The sequence below is a fragment of the Bubalus kerabau genome, chromosome 13 (genome assembly GCF_029407905.1).
Source record: "Bubalus kerabau isolate K-KA32 ecotype Philippines breed swamp buffalo chromosome 13, PCC_UOA_SB_1v2, whole genome shotgun sequence".
Lineage (NCBI taxonomy): Eukaryota > Metazoa > Chordata > Mammalia > Artiodactyla > Bovidae > Bubalus > Bubalus kerabau.
The window spans coordinates 39,944,162-39,961,929 of record NC_073636.1 but is presented as its reverse complement, the minus strand read 5'-3'; the positions used below and the strand labels follow the sequence as shown (position 1 = coordinate 39,961,929).

At 42.8% G+C, this 17,768-nt stretch overlaps 1 protein-coding gene across 1 annotated transcript in view; it reads right to left on the bottom strand.

The window, feature by feature from the left end:
• CFAP61 (cilia and flagella associated protein 61) overlaps positions 1-17,768 on the bottom strand; it is a 251,944-nt gene that overhangs the window by 189,195 nt on the left and 44,981 nt on the right. Inside the window, exon 8 of the mRNA XM_055543290.1 lies at positions 8,048-8,207. Coding sequence (XP_055399265.1) covers positions 8,048-8,207 — 160 coding nt within the window. The remainder of the gene's footprint in view (positions 1-8,047; positions 8,208-17,768) is intronic.

The window sequence follows — 17,768 nt, the reverse complement described above, 5'->3', positions numbered from 1 at the left end:
TCAGGAAGCAACAGTTAGAACGGGACATGGAACAACAAGACTGGTTCCAAATAGGGAAAGGAGTACATCAAGGCTGTGTATTGTCACCCTGTGTATTTAACTTATATGCAGAGTACATCATGAGAAATGCTGGACTGGATGAAGCACAAACTGGAATCAAGATTGCTGAGAGAAATATCAATAACTTCAGATATGCAGATGACACCACCCTTATGGCAGAAAGCAAAGAAGAACTAAAAAGCCTCTTGATGAAAGTGAAAGAGGAGAGTGAAAAAGTTGGCTTAAAGCTCAACATTCAGAAAACTAAGATCATGGCCTCTGGTCCCATCACTTCATGGCAAGTAGATGGGGAAACAGTGGAAACTGTGAGAGACTTTATTTTGGGGGGCTCCAAAATCACTGCAGATGGTGACTGCAGCCATTAAATTAAAAGATGCTTGCTCCTTGGAAGAAAAGTTATGATCAATCTAGACAGCTTATTTTTTTTTTTTTTTCTGGTTTTATTTATTTTATTTACTTTTTTTTATTTTTAAACTTTACATAATTGTATTAGTTTTGCATTGGTGGTATAGTGGTGATCAAGCTGGTTTTATTTTTTTTTTTTTTTAATTTTATTTTATTTTTTAAACTTTACATAACTGTATTAGATTTGCCAAATTAGACAGCTTATTAAAAAGCAAAGACATTGCTTTGCCAACAAAGGTGTGTCTAGTCAAAGGTATGGTTTTTCCAGTAGTCATGTATGGATGTGAGAGTTGGACTATAAAGAAAGTTGAGCGCTAAAGAATTGATGCTTTTGAACTGTGGTGTTGGAGAAGACTCTTGAGAGTCCCTAGGATTGCAAGGAGATCCAACCAGTCCATCCTAAAGGAAATCAGTCCTGAATATTCATTGGAAGGACTGATGCTGAAGCTGAAACTCCAATACTTTGGCCACCTGATGCGAAGAACTGACTCATCTGAAAAGACCCGGATGCTGGGAAAGACTGAAGGCGGGGGGAGAAGGGGACGACAGAGGATGAGGTGGTTGGATGGCATCATCGACTCGATGGATATGAGTTTGAGTAAATTCTGGGAGTTGGTGATGGACAGGGAGGCCTGGCCTGCTGCAGTCCACGGGGTCGCAGAGTTGGACACAACTGAGCAACTGAACTGAACTGAACCACTTTGTACTTAATCTGGATTGTGAAAACTATCTACATCATTGAATGTACAGCCCTCTGCCTCAAAAACCTATGCAACTATGCTTTGACCTCTGACGGGTACAACCATTTTCGGAGCTGTCTGAGAGGTTGTTCCTGGGTTAAAAACCTCAATCAGGCTCGAATAAAATTTCCCATTTCTTTCTTAGATTGACTGATTAATTTTTCATCAACACCGTCACTGTGGAGATAATCGTGTCAGCCTGGGCATAAGCCTGGAAGTATTTATTTGTTTTGTCAACTTCTTTAACACACCATTAGAACTCACATAGTTACTTCTGAAAAACTAGAGCTGGCAAGAGTGGCTAAAGTTTCAGAAGAATGCAATTTTCTTACCTCTGTATACCGAAAAGACATTTGTTGTTGTTGTTTTTTTAAAAAAAGATTAAATTCAAGTTGTGACAAATACGAGTCAGTATATTAGACTTTGAGCATCAGGCAGAGGGGACATCACTGTCATGTCTTGCAGCCTTGGCAACAGGGCTCCAGAGAGCCACTGACACAGGATCCTAGGTGTCACTGAATGTTCAGTCATGTTCCCACAAACTTCATGCTCTAAGTCCTAACCCCTTAATACCTCAGAATGTGACTATCTGGAGAAAGGGCCTTTAGTTTATTTTTCAGGTTTTTTAATGTCAACCACTTAAAACGTCCTTATTGAATTTGTCACAATATTGCATCTGTTTTATGTTTTGGTTTTTTGGCCACAAGGCACGTGGGGTCTTAGCTCCCCAACCAGGAACCTGCACCCCCTGCATTGGAAAACCAAGTCTTAACCACTGGACCACCAGGGAAGTCCCAAGAAAGGGCCTTGAAAGAGACAGAGTAATATGAGGTCAGATGGGCGGGCCCTGAGCCACTGTGTGTCCTCGTAAGAAGAGGGGATTAGGACACAGACAGGAACAGAAGGGAGAACCACATGACACACAAGGAAAAGACGGTCATCCGCAAGCCGAGGAGGGAGGCCTCAGAAGAAACCACCCTGCCGACACCTTGACCTCAGACTTCTCATCTCCAGAACTGTGAGAAAATGATTTTCTGTTGTTTAAGCCCCGTATTCTGTGGAACCCTTCTATGACAGCCTGAACAAATCCATACAGAGCCCAAGAGGGTCACTACTTCAGTAGTTACAGACCGTCCGAGCTGGTATTAATAAATACATGGTCTGAGATGCAATATCCAAATATCTTGGTGGAAATATTGCTAGGCTCTGTAGATGAGTGCTTCATCCACATTTGGAATCCACGCTAAAAGAAGAATAAAGTATAAAACAGAAAGCAACACAGACATATAAAATAGAACCTTAGGAAGAGAGGCTAGACGACCTGGGCTACTTGATTAAATAAGACTTGATTTAGCTGCTGTTTCTTAACCCTCCATATTCCTTCTCCCTGCAGAGGAGAGACTGAGAGTAAGAAGCAAATGTAAGTGCAATAAAATAATTTAAATAAGACATAAAGGAACATTTCCTGACAATGAGCGATTTTCTTTCATTTAAAAGGCAACATTGCTATGTGGAGATGTTGTGAAAATTATATTTTGAAGGGCCTTTTAAATGTAGAGTAAGCAGTACTTTTCCTGGGTGGGATGGTTATAAGAGGCTGCGTTGGTTATTCTAAGGGACACCCACGATTCTGTTGTGTGAAATTGTATCTCTCCCGGCCAAGGGCACATCGAGATCCTTAAAGCCTATCTGTGCTGGCCCCTGGGCATGTATTGAGATTCACTTCGCAGGACTCTTTCAAAACCAAGACGCTCACTCCCCAGGTCACACCAGCCTGCGTGACAAACAAAAGTTTCGTCTTTCGCTTGTTTTTATTTTAACTGGTAAATGTGTCGATGCCAGGGCAGCTGTGGAAATGCAGGCTGTGCCCTATTTTGCCTTATGCATCATCAAGAAAATTGCCAGCTCACTTCTGGTTCCAAAGTCTTCATTGTAATGATGCAGGGAACAAAAGACACAGCTTGATTTGCAATCGCTGGGCTGGGCCAGCAGTGGAGCCAACTGGAAAAAATACATATTGTTTTGAGCCATTTCATTGTCACTGAAGGAAAATAGTCATAAACTGCCAGCATATGGAGGGAGCATCCTGATGCTTGTTCCCTCAGCTTTCAGGCTCCTGGCATTTGAGGGATCTTGGGTCTCATTCAGTATAACCTCCCATACAAGTAGAAAGCCCTTTCCTGAGACTTATGACTATTCATGAATTTTTCCAATGTCTGGGGAATTTGGCCACTTCTAAACGAGGTACTCCACTTAATAAAAAATAAACTTTTACTAGATTTTCCTTAAACTGGGACAAAATCTGCATCCTCAGACTTTGTTCCCATTGGTCCTAATTTAGTCTCAAGGTTTAGTAGCTAAAAACTCAAATTTACAAGTGTGTGTAATAATTTATAAATGAAGAACCGGTGGCTAAAAGAATGGGATCATACACAAATTATTCAAGTCAAATGCAAGGTGAATGTGCATGGTTACACTTTTCAGATCCAATGGAAACTTCGGACACAGCTGAAATGATGAGATGGCAGCTGATCACAATATGTACAGTAGCTAAAGAATGAGGAATTTGATAACTAAATTCCATATAGGTTAAATGGATTCTGTATTCAGAAATACAGTGAATCATGTAACTTTGATATTGTTAAATCATTAGAAATAATTAGCATCATATTACAAAGATTTAAATATTTTACGATCTTTACCTAAAGAAGCTAGCAAACTGCATTTTTGTTTCTTTGCTTAATAAATCATTTGGTTGGAAAAAATAAAGAATGGGGACCACTGTACAAGCTCTGGAATGTTGAGTCATGATGTTGTCACTCTGCTTGGAGGGGTGAAGGTTTGCATGAAATTGTGAATTTCACAGCTGGTGGGAACAGACCCTACCTTGATCAAGGACCTGAGAACAAGCAGTTTATTTAGGAGGTGATTCAGGAAGCATGGTAGGGAGGTTAGGAAGAGAGAAGGGAAAGGAGGCAGCTAATGAAACATATGTCATCACGTGGGTCACTAGCTGGAACTTCATCTCCTGGAGGAGTTCTGAAAAACAACGCAAAACTCAAGTGTCAAAGCTATCCCACCGAGGGGTGAGGGAGCTGAGGTATTTATACCTCAACTCCTTTCAGCTGTGGTAAGTAAATGTTTTCACAGCTGGTGGGGAAAGACTAAACCAGCAGTGTGTTGGGGTAGGTTCTCTCAGAAGCAGACCCTGAGTCAAGGATTCGAGCACAACTGTCTATCTGGAAGTTGATGGAGAAGATACCAGTAGGGGAGCAGGGACAAGAAACAGGGAAGCTGGGGCACTTTCCTAGTGGTCCAGTGGTTAAGAACACACCTTCCAGTGTAGGGTACTCGGGCTCAATCCCTGGTCAAGGTACTAAGATCCCACATGCTATAGGGCAACTAAGCAATGAAAGATTCCACGTGCTGCAACTAAGATCCTGACATAGCCAAATAAATAAATAAATATTTTTAAAAAAAGAAATGGAGAATCAGAGGCTGCTTCTGGGGTCTCAATGTCCTGGTACTTCCTGCCCACCTCTGGCACAGGACAGATTGGCCATGCACAGTCCTGGCAAATCCTATAGACACAAGAGTCCAGAAGATGGGAGTTGTCCAAAGCACAAACACACACACACACGCAGACACACACACACGTCACTGAGAGCTCCTAAAAGTGGTAACTCATTCAATAATTCATTGAAGTGAAAAAAATTGATCATGTATTTGTATAGTAGACCCACCACTGGAGTTTTTGATCACAGCCACCTAGACAAAAAGTCAAGTGGAAGGATGAGCTGGGTGCTGGGTCAGCCCCTGCTGAGCTGTAACACCTTTTGTGAATTTGAGAAGCAGGGGTCACCTTTCCCAGGTGGTGCTAGTGGTGAAGAATCCACCTGCCAAGGCAGGAGACCCAGGAGATGTGGTTTCAATCTCTGAGTTAGAAAGATTCCCGGAGGAGGGCGTGGCAACCCACTCCAGTATTCTTGCCTGGAGAATCCTATGGACAGAGGAGCCTGGCAGGCTGCAGTCCCTGGGGTCGCAAAGAGCCAGACATGACTGAAGCAACATAGCACACACACATGCACCTTTCTTAGCTCTCGTACATCAAGTCATGAGGATAAAATGAGACAATATATATGAAAATCCTTTGAAAGGTAAAAAGCATAAACAGAATTGAAAGCATAAGGCACAATGGTGTGTGCCCACTGAAACAAGAATTTTGGCTCGTATTTTAGGGAAATTATATTTCCTTTAACTTGAGACTTTCGTTAGATAAAAAAGGACAGGATCATAACACATTTCCAGTTTTCTCTGGAGCCTCATTCTTTGTCACTGTTGATGTGAAGGGGAAAGCAAAATGTGCCAATGACTCTTTTCTGGAATATAATGGGCTGTTGATTCGTGAATCCATCCCTGAGTTATTTGGAAGTCTACAGTAGTGTTTCCTGGTAACGCAACTTCATAATCACCATTTTATTAGTGGAGCTGGATTTTCAAAAATAAACAAGACACACAAAATGACAAGAGAAATTTTCCTATTTCCTTTAGCTACCATCCTGTCCTAGATCAACTAATTTTAGGTAAAAATATTAAAAGTGGGAGACAGAATAGTAAGACTTCTTCCAGTTTCCATATCTCTGGGGCTTTTGCTAAACAGACACACTTTGGCTAAACAGATTATGTGTTTTTAAGTCCAGGATTTGATCTAAATTTTGAATTGTGTTCCTGCCCAGGAAGTTTCTAAGATAGGAACATCCCAGTCATTCTATGTAATTCAGAGCTACTCAGAAACACCCTGAAAGGGAACCATATCTTTTCAACATTTTTCTAAAGATTTATTTTTATGTGGACCATTTTAAAAGTCTTTATTGAATATTTTACAGTACTGCTTTCATATGTTATAGTTTTTTGGCTGAGAGGTATGTGGGATCTTAGTTCCCTGATCAGAGATCAAACCCATACCCCCTGCTCCGGAAGGCGAAGTCTTAACCACTGGACTACCAGGGAAGTCCCTCAACTTGTTGTTAATAATGACAACAATCAAGGGGAGAGGAAAAACAACCTTAATTTTTTCAGAACTTACTCCACACTCGGCAGAGAGCTAAGGTCGTCATGTAGATTCTAACATTTAACCATCCCAACAACTTTCTGGTTTTGAGACTATTTTTATCTCCATTTTAGGCATGAGAAAACTAAGCCATAAAACCTATTGAATGCTGCCTTCAAGAAGAATTTATACATTCGATAGTGACAATGATAACATATTATTCAAGAATGTCTCATGCTGAAGGTTCCTTCAGAACACTCCTGTATGTCTTAGCTGAGAAGCAAGGGCAAGCCAGCCTTCACCATGAAACAATAAAGACCTCAAAGGTCTTATTAATACAGAAGGGATCTCCCTCTCCAGCTACAGCTCCGAAAGGTCTTTGTGACCCGTGTGAACGTTCCGACCAGCTCCATGCGCTTGGTTTCCTGTCCAGCCGATAAGATCTGCCAAACCAACACCTGCTGTTGTTTACATCAACAAGTCCTCTGCTTGTCAGTCTTGCTTCCAACATGCTCCTCTTCCTATTTTTGAACAATCTTTTTTTTTTTGACATCTAGAAGCATTTATTTTATGCAAAAAACTTAAATATGAATATATGTACACAGAAAGTGCACACATTACCTATGCTGAACAATGCCAGGTAACAGTATATTTATGCAACAGCTGTCTTCAAAAATAAACATAAAAATAGAGCCCAGACTGGCAGACAAGAGCAAAATCGTGATATAGTCTTTCAGACACGAGAAAGCAGAGCAATTCAAGATGCCCTGATGTTAACCTGGGAAGACTCATGTAAGTGAAAGATCAACCACAAAGTGATGGATAATGACCGCTCGAAATGAGGATCCATGCTGATGGAGTGCTAAGTTTGATGGAGATGCTGAGTAAAGCCCTGGACCTGAGTGATCTCAGTCAGACCCCACGACGCCCCTTCGTGGGAGGTGTTACTACTCTTCCTATTTCACAAATGAGGAAACCTAGGTTTGGAGAACTAGATTTACACACCCTGCTGCATCTCCCTAATTTAAGAAACAAAACACTTAACCTCAAAGATGCTCATGGATGCAGGGAGACTTTGTTAAATTAAGATACCAAAGTTTGAGATGACCCAATTTCACTTGGTGAAAATCCTAATACAGACATGATTTTAAAATCAGTTCTAATATTGTAGATGGCTAAAAATAAGCAAGTTTAAAATGACTACTTGCAATAGACCTGTATTACATAATAAGTTGTCGATGACATAAACACAGAAGCGCTAATTGTTGGGGTTAAAACTTAAAGGCACATATACATATATCTGAATATATTTGTATAAATGAATCACTTTATACCTGAAACTAACATAACATTATAAATCAACTATACTTCAATTAAAAAAAATAAAAAACTTAAGGACATACAGAATTTCTCTAGTTCTTGACTTAAAAGACTCACTTATCATATTCAGGTTTTGGGTTCTATGTGTGTGCACAAATAAAATCCTGAAACGCTATCAATTATTTCACCACAACTTACCTCGACTCTAACAATGAACTTCTGAAGGTAGACATTCTGAATTCAGGAGACCTTCGGTGGCAAGGCCGTGGTGTCTACCCAGGGCCGTGCCCCTTGACCCTCTGTGCTCACAGATACAGGCACAAGGTTGCGATGCACCAGGAACCACTCCTGAAAGGGGACTGGGGACAGAGCTGCCCAGCAGCTGCCACCACCCAGCTCCAGCACACAGTCAAAAGCACAGCATAGCGCACAAAGCTCCATCCCCAGCGTGCTCCTATGACAGCCACTGTACCTGAACTTTCATGGACGCTGAACTCCTGGGGTGGTTCTAGGACGTCGTCCTGATGCGGGATGCAGAGTCCATGGAAGGGTCCCAGGTCAAAGCACTTGTGCAGGAGCTCCAGGTTCACCTGTGAGCACACGCTCATGAACCCGACAGCCACACCTTCCACCTGAAATGTCCAAGACATCTCATGACCATTCAACCTCAGGTGAATGGGCACCATGAAAGTCCCTGCCATGGGCACCTGGAGCTGTATGAGGGAGGGAGCACCCTATGGTCAGGCGCAGTGCACAGCACACGATAGGCTCAAAAAATGGTATCGTGGATGACCGCCTTGGATGGACAACAAAATTATCATGAATGACAATCCTAGAGATGGGTCTGGAACTTAGGGAGGCTGTCATGGTGTTCTTGAGGGGAAATTTTGCCCGAACAATACCCCTGCCTGCCCTAAATCCTTTCATTTCCCTACCGCAAGCACAACTCTCCTGTCTACTTTCCTCCCCTCCACCATGCAGTTCCAAGGAAGACCATTATTTCCAGTGGCTATCTGGTTGACCCCAATTTAGAACAAGTTAATAATTCGCTCCTCATCAGGTAGGTACTCTTCAATTTTCGTGTGTGTGTGTGTGCATGTACTCAATTGGGCCCAACTCTTTGTGACCCCATGGACTGTAGACTGCCAGATTCCTCTGTCCACAGGATTTCCCAGACAAGAATACTGGAGTGGGTCACCATTTCCTTCTCCAGGGGATCTTCCCAATGCTGGGATAGAACCTGTGTCTCTTGAGTCTCCTCCATTGGCAGGTGGATTCTTTACAACTAGTGCCACGTGGGAAGACTTATTTCTTTCATTTTCTTGAACATATATTTGACTGGATGGTCTCATGGGGAGTAGATGAGAGGAAGGAGGTTCAGTGGAAAGTTCTGAGAGAAATAAACTCACTGCACCTGTTCACAGGTGTGTCTGATCTACAACATAACCACCTCCCAGCATCCTGTGCTGTGCTGTGTCGCTAAGTCGTGTCTGACTCTTTGCAACCCCACAGACTGTAGCCTGCCAGGCTCCTCTATCCATGGGGATTCTCCAGGCAAGAATACTGGAGTGGGTTGCTATGCCCTCCTCCAGGGGGGTCTTTCCAACCCAGGGATCAAACCCAGGTCTCCCACATTGCAGGCAGATTCTTTACCATCTGAGCCATCAGAGAAGCCCTCTCAGCATCCTACCTGATTCTAAACCTCCTGCAATGGCCCTCATCATTTTAGGCCTTTGATGAGGAATACATCAGTGGGAAGATGAGGGTGACAGTGAGATATAATAAAAAAATATTTGGTCTTCATCCCTCATTCCTGGCTCAAAGTTCATAAAACACTTATAATCTCCTGAGAGTCTTTTATTCTTCATAATAAGCCCCTTTCAATGGTACATGAGTTTATGCCAATGAGGTCATTTTCAGAGGATGGGAACTGGTTACCAGAGGAATCAGCCATGTGATTAGAGGGTTGGAGCTTTCAGCCATGTTCCCTTGACCTCCGGGGCTTCCCTGGTGGCTCAGACGGTAAAGAATCTGCCTGAAATGTGAGAGACCTGGGCTCGATCCCTGGGTCGGGAAGATTCCCTGGAGGAGGAAATGACAACCCACTCCAGTATTCTTGCCTGGAGAATCCCCATGGACAGAGCCTGGTGGGCTGCAGTTCACGGGGTTGCTAAGAGTTGGACACAACTGAGCGACTAAGCACACAGCACCTTGACCTCTGAGAAGGGGAGAGGAGCCGGAGAGTGAGTGCAGCCACCACAGCCCAAGATTTAATCAACTGTTAATGGAAAACCAGAAAAGCACCTAAACAATGGGGTTCCCAAGCCTGCCTGCTGGTGAACACACGAAATGCTAGGCAGTGGGGGGCCCAGAGAGGGCATGGAAGCTCCCCCTGCCCTCCCCACCTCACCCAATGCATCTGTTCCGTTTCCTGTTCCTGAGCTGTATCCTTTACAGTGAACCCATGATGGCAAGTAAAGAGTTGCCTGAGCTCTGTGACCCTTCCAGCAGGTTCTCAAACATGACCGAGGGGGTCATGGGAACCCGTGAGTTATCGCTGGTCAGTTAAAAGCACAGGGGACAATCTGGGGCTTGTGAATGGCATCTGATGGGGGCAATTTTGTGGGCCTGAGCCCTAAATCTGTGGGGTCTGCACTAAGGCTGAGCAGTATCAGAAAGTGAATTAGACTGCAAGACACCCAGCTGGTGACTAGAAGCTGGAGAGCTGGCTGGTGTGGGAAAGATGCAACACATTTGGGATCATAAGTGTTCTGAGTAGAGGAAACAACATATCTTTTCATGAGTGACCAGCTGATCTAGGCCTATTACTGGTAGTGACATATTATAAATTAACAACAAATTTTAATTCTATTCAAATTTTAATGCCATATTGACTGATGACTGTGATTGAAATTCTTTACTATGTTCCTTTAGTAATTCTGGATTTCACTCTTCTCTGCAAGGAAAGCATTTAAAATTTTAAAAGAGGCAAGAAGTAATACAGCGTTCTTGGGTTAACTATTCTCACTCATGGTGATTATGTTACAATATGTACATATATCAAAATATTAGGTTGGACACCTTAAACTTATACAATGTTACATATCAATTCTAGCTCAATAAAATTGGAAAGAAGAAAAATAAACACATTTTGCATAAATAATTCCTTTGATCTTTATGTGGGTTCTAAGCAAATTCTGGTAACTGATTTGACTCTGACAGCTCTTATAAGAAAACAGCATTTACTGGGTGGGTTCTAGCCCTCCAGAGTTCAGATTTTATTTCTTGAGACAACCATTCAGCCAGAAGAGCTCAACAATTGTCAGAATTCCCAGATCCTAAGAATGCGACATCATCCCATAAATACCAAGTTGGATAAAATGGTTAATACTCCCTAAAGTGGAGCAAGAACCTACAACACTCTTTTAAACATCAGAGGGAAAAAAAGTTAGCTATTAAGCTATTCGTTCTCAAATGTATCTTCTGGCTTAAAACTGTTCGTCCTCCAAGATGTGTTTGAAAAGTAAATACTAGATTCCCTGTAATTCTCCCAAATGCTAGGATACAAGAGGAATTTTTTTAAATGAATTTTTTTCCATGCATATTCTTTTCTTTACAGGCCCCCCCACCAAATACTAGCTGCAAAAGGCTGGATTCACACAGCTGTTTTACAAATCCATCGACACTTCAGTAAAAGTCCAAAATAAACATTTTAATTTTTTTCCCAAATAACAAGTGATTGTTTGTCTTGTTTGCACACGTGAACAAAGGCTGCGTAGCCGCAGTTGCCTGGCTTCTCTGTGATTTTAGGCCCGAGACTCAGCAGACGCTGATTAACCAATCCATCTGCCATATGTGTGGGGAGAGACGGCCAGCCTCCCTCTCGGCAGGGAAAATTGGCATCCATCTTGGTTCACATGGAGATGTCCTTCTCATCTACCGCCACGCTGGCGCAGTGCAACTTCCATGGCCTGAAATACCTTTTGCTGGCTTCGCGGCGAGCTGTGTGCGCACGGTAAGAATGTATTATTTATAAGACCGCTGTTAGTAATGAGCTATTACACTAATGGCTCGTCGTGTTTGGAATTTGATTTCAAATGGCATGGATCACACATTCTGATGAAAATGAGAAAAACATGTTGTGCCATTAGGAACAAAAGATGTCACGTTCTCCAATTCTGCAACCTGTTATATTCTCGTCATTCATGCCGGGGATGTGACAATTCACAAAGTTAAGGATGAGGGACCCAACACAGCAAGGATATATTGTGGACGTGCCTGCTTTTTTCCTTTGGGTTCCTTTGTGATTACCGTTCTGACGTGAAAAACACTGTTCTTAAATATGAATTTGTGGGAGTATTCAAATGCATCTTTGTGTGCGTATGTGTTTTCCAGAAAAAAAAAAAAAGTTGATTTGATGGATGTTTTCTTTTTTACTTGTACAGTGAAAAGGTAATGACTGCAGGCTCCTGTCTGTCTTCCAGGTAACAAGTACTTTCCACTCCAAAGGTGGTTTTCATTATCTCACACTGTGAGCAAAACTGAGTTTGCTGCTGTGCTTGTTTTTCCTATGAGGATCCATACCACAATGCATAAGGCTAAGATCATCATAACCACACATTCGGTAGCCAAGGCTTCATAAGCAGGTCCATCAATAGGCCCGTGTGCAATGTATCATTCACACTTCCATCTAAAAAGCCCTGTATCACCCACCTTTCTGGGTGACCATACTCCACAGTGAGGTTGCCCTCATTGTGACAACTGTCAGCTCTGATCCTTCCCGCCTGATGCCAGAGGCATGGCTGGGCTGGCAGGCTCTGCCCACCCGCAGGTCAGTGGTGCCTCCTTGGATTGCTGCTGCCCACGCTGTGGATGCTGCCAAGGCAGACACTCTGCCCATCTGTCTCCAGGAGCTGCCCTTGGCCTCCAACCGCCCTGCCCTGAAATCTCAGTTTGTGTAAACATCAGATGTCAAGGTAAGCCTGGATGAAGTTATAAAAAGCAACTTTGCTAACTCAGAACTCCTCCAAAGTGTCGATGAAGTCAAAGAAAGCACTCGCAGTTAAAACCCTTTACTCCACAGCTTGCACAGTGTAGATACAGTTCTCAAGCCTTCCACACATGTGGCCTGTGACTGCCGTGGATGGGTCTGGAAGGGGCAGGCTTGCTGGACTGTGCCCTGTTCTCTCTGCTCACCCAAAAGTGCAGTGTAACTCCTAAGCGGCAGTTACAAATAAGCGGGATAAGCTTATTCCTAACTGTTGCCAATTTCTGTGGTGTAAATACTCCTGTTGCAGCCTGTCGTGAGTTCCTGGTGTCATGTCACTGAGAGGAAAACTGGGAAAAGATGCCCAGTAGCCATAATTACAGTAATTCCTCTGCACAGAGACTACAAATATAAGTGACTTCAAGAGGGCAGATAATAGTAAAATAATGACAAAGTTATGGTCTTTGAGCCCATCTTTGCATGGGCTCAATAAAGGACAGAAATGGTATGGACCTAACAGAAGTAGAAGATATTAAGAAGAGATGGCAACAATACACAGAAGAACTGTACAAAAAAAGATCTTCACGACCCAGATGATCACAATGGTGTGATCACTCACCTAGAGCCAGACCTCCTGGAATGTGAAGTCAAGTGGGCCTTAGGAAGCATCACTACAAACAAAGCTACTGGAGGTGATGGAATTCCAGTTGATCTATTTCAAATCCTGAAAGATGATGCTGTGAAAGTGCTGCACCCAATATGTCAGCAAATTTGGAAAACTCAGCAGTGACCACAGGACTGGAAAAGGTCAGTTTTCATTCCAATCCCAAAGAAAGCCAATGCCAAAGAATGTTCAAACTACCGCACAATTGCACCCATCTCACACGCTAGTAAAGTAATGCTCAAAATTCTCCAACCCAGGCTTCAATAGAATGTGAACCATGAACTTCCAGATGTTCAAGCTGGTTTTAGAAAAGGCAAAGGAACCAGAGATCAAATTGCCGACATCCACTGGATCATCAAAAAGCATAGAGTTCCAGAAAAACATTTATTTCTGCTTTATTGACTATGCCAACACCTTTGACTATGTGGATCACAACAAACTGTGGAAAATTCTTCAAGAGATGGGAATACCAGACCACCTGACCTGCCTCTCGAGAAATCTGTATGCAGGTCAGGAAGCAACAGTTAGAACTGGACATGGAACAACAGACTGGTTCCAAATAGGAAAAGGAGTACGTCAAGGCTGTATATTGTCACCCTGTTTATTTAACTTATATGCAGAGTACATCATGAGAAACACTAGGCTGGATGAAGCACAAGCTGGAATTAAGAAGTGGCAGACTTTATTTTTCTGAGCTCCAAAATCACTGCAGATGGTGACTGAAGCCATGAAATTAAAAGACATTTACTCCTTGGAAGCAAAGTTATGACCAACCTAGACAGCATATTAAAAAGCAGAGAGATTACTTTGCCAACAACGGTCCGCCTAGTCAAGGCTATAGTTTTTCCAGTAGTCAAGTATGGATGTGAGAGTTGGACTATAAAGAAAGCTGAGCACCAAAGAACTGATGCTTTTTAACTGTGGTGTTGGAGAAGACTCTTGAGAGCCCCTTGGGCTGCAAGGAGATCCAACCAGTCCATTGTAAAGGAGGTCAGTCCTGAGTGTTCACTGGAAGGACTGATGTTGAAGCTGAAACTCCAATACTTTGGCCACCCGATGCGAAGAACTGACTCATCTGAAAAGACCCTGATGCTGGAAAAGATGGAAGGTGGGGTGAGAAGGGGACAACAGAGGATGAGGTCATTGGATGGCATCATCAACTCAATGGACGTGAGTTTGGGTAGACTCCAGGAGTTGGTGATGGATAGGCAGGCCTGGCGTGCTACAGTCCATGGGGGTCACAAAGAGTCGGGTATGACTGAGCAACTGAACTGAACTGAACTGATTTTTGAGGATTTATTGATTTTGCTTTTAGTATAATTTATTATACTGTTAGTTGATATCACTTAATTTTTGACAATGGCTATGCTTAACGATCAGCTTGCCAAGTTCCTGAAGATTTAACAACTGGCTCCCATGAGCCAGGGCGAGCACACCCCCCCCACCCCAGAACACTTCTGCTGAACGGCCAGCCTGAGGAAGCCTATGGGGGTTGGAAAGAGGGTCCTGGGAGGTCAGTGGGAGGGTGGTGACTGCACTGCTCTTGAACCCAAAACAGGCTGAGATACCTCATATGGCTTGGTGCAGACCAGAGACTCACTCCCAGATCCTAGGTCAGCTTGCTCGCCATGGACAGGTCCTGTTCTCGACCTTCCATGTAAGACTGAGGCCTGTGGTCACATCTCCACAGAACACACAGAGATCACACTGGACTCCGTTTGTGTCTTTAGAGATACCAAAGGATCCCTGCAGGGTTGGGACTGCAGTTTTTAGCCGGAGATGTTGCTTTGATGTTCACACACACTGAAAACTTGTAACACGTGACAGCAGAGGGAAGGAAATGAGGGAGGAGGCTGCTACAGCTGCTCCTCACAGGCGCTAAAACTCAAGAGATTTGGGTTCTAACTTGCATCATGAAACCAAATAATTAAAGGCCTTCTCCAGAGTGATATCAGTATCATAGGGGTAAGACATCCCTTGGTTTTGTCTCCTGCTCAGCAGCAGATATTTGGCTTCCATGCACAAACAAAAGTGCACGTGAGGGAGCTGTGGGACCCAGTACCATCCACCAAGGGGCCTGGGGGGAGTCTCACCTGCCTGTGAACTGGGAAATAGGCAGACAGACCTCAGTCGTGGTTGTGGACCCTGCAGAGGCCCATGAAGTGACTCTAGCACTTCTGAGCCTCAGTCCAGGAGCTCCTGAGAACAGTGCCTGAGAGAATCGCTCATGGATGCGACAGCCTTTGATCAAGTTCAGACTTACAGAGGAGAAGATTCTGATCCATTTGGAGCAAAATACAAAAACCAAAACCAGTTTGGATATCCTAGAGTGGGGTAAGACAGTCTGCCTTTCCCCACAACATCCATCCTCAAAGGAAGTACAGCTTAGGCCAAGATTTATTCCCATAATTTGTCCCACGGGGGTAAGGGAGACTGTGTTAGGGAGTGCCAGGCTTCCCTAGCTATGCAGGATGCTGCCAGAGGGACTCATTTCTCTCTTGCCAGGCTTAGAGTACTAAATTAGGAGCTCATGACTGGGTTGGAGGGTGGGGAAGGAAGGAATCTGAGACAGCAGCAGGTAGGGCCCTCAGAGGACATTAACAGGCATCACGGATTCCATCAAGAAGCCCACCCATGAGCTGCTGGGAATATCCCACCCATGGATCCTACCAACTGGCCCAGGAATGTTCCACATGCCTTATCCCCACACCCGCCCACCTTGTGGCAGCTCTCATGTACACTCCTAGGAGTGGTGTGAGCAGACCTGGCAGATGGCTAAGGAGCATAACGAGAAAATCGGCCTAATCTGTGGACCAGGAAGATACTACAAACTTGAGCTTTAGTGCCATCTTTGGGAAGACATAAAATTAGAAATGAAAATGGAGAGATCACAACAGACAACACAGAAATACAAAGGATCATAAGAGAGTACTATCAACAATTATATGCCAATAAAATGGACAATGTGGAAGAAATGGACAAATTCTTAGAAAAGTACAACTTTCCAAAACTCGATCAGGAAGAAATAGAAAATCTTAACAGACCCATCACAAGCACGGAAATTGAAACTGTAATCAAAAATCTTCCAGCAAACAAAAGCCCAGGTCCAGACGGCTTCACAGCTGAATTCTACCAAAAATTTAGAGAAGAGCTGACACCTATCCTGCTCAAACTCTTCCAGAAAATTGCAGAGGATGGTAAACTTCCAAACTCATTCTATGAGGCCACCATCGCCCTAATACCAAAACCTGACAAAGATCCCACAAAAAAAGAAAACTACAGGCCAATATCACTGATGAACATAGATGCAAAAATCCTTAACAAAATTCTAGCAATCAGAATCCAACAACACATTAAAAAGATCATACACCATGACCAAGTAGGCTTTATTCCAGGGATGCAAGGATTCTTCAATATCCGCAAATCAATCAATGTAATACACCACATTAACAAATTGAAAAATAAAAACCATATGATTATCTCAATAGATGCAGAGAAAGCCTTTGACAAAATTCAACATCCATTTATGATAAAAACTCTCCAGCAAGCAGGAATAGAAGGAACATACCTCAACATAATAAAAGCTATATATGACAAACCCACAGCAAACATTATCCTCAATGGTGAAAAATTGAAAGCATTTCCTCTAAAGTCAGGAACAAGACAGGGTGCCCACTTTCACCATTACTATTCAACATAGTTTTGGAAGTTTTGGCCACAGCAATCAGAGCAGAAAAAGAAATAAAAGGAATCCAAATTGGAAAAGAAGAAGTAAAACTCTCACTATTTGCAGATGACATGATCCTCTACATAGAAAACCCTAAAAACTCCACCAGAAAATTACTAGAACTAATCAATGACTATAGTAAAGTTGCAGGATATAAAATCAACACACAGAAATCCCTTGCATTCCTATACACTAATAATGAGAAAACAGAGAAATTAAGGAAACAATTCCATTCACCATTGCAATGGAAAGAATAAAATACTTAGGAATATATCTACCTAAAGAAACTAAAGACCTATATATAGAAAACTATAAAACACTGGTGAAAGAAATCAAAGAGGACACTAACAGATGGAGAAATATACCATGTTCATGGATTGGAAGAATCAATATAGTGAAAATGAGTATACTACCCAAAGCAATCTATAGATTCAATGCAATCCCTATCAAGCTACCCACAGTATTCTTCACAGAGCTAGAACAAAGAATTTCACAATTTGTATGGAAATACAAAAAACCTCGAATAGCCAAAGCGATCTTGAGAAAGAATGGAACTGGAGGAATCAACCTACCTGACTTCAGGCTCTACTACAAAGCCACAGTTATCAAGACAGTATGGTACTGGCACAAAGACAGAAATATAGATCAATGGAACAAAATAGAAAGCCCAGAGATAAATCCACACACATATGGACACATTATCTTTGACAAAGGAGGCAAGAATATACAATGAATTAAAGACAATCTCTTTAACAAGTGGTGCTGGGAAATCTGGTCAACCACTTGTAAAAGAATGAAACTAGAACACTTTCTAA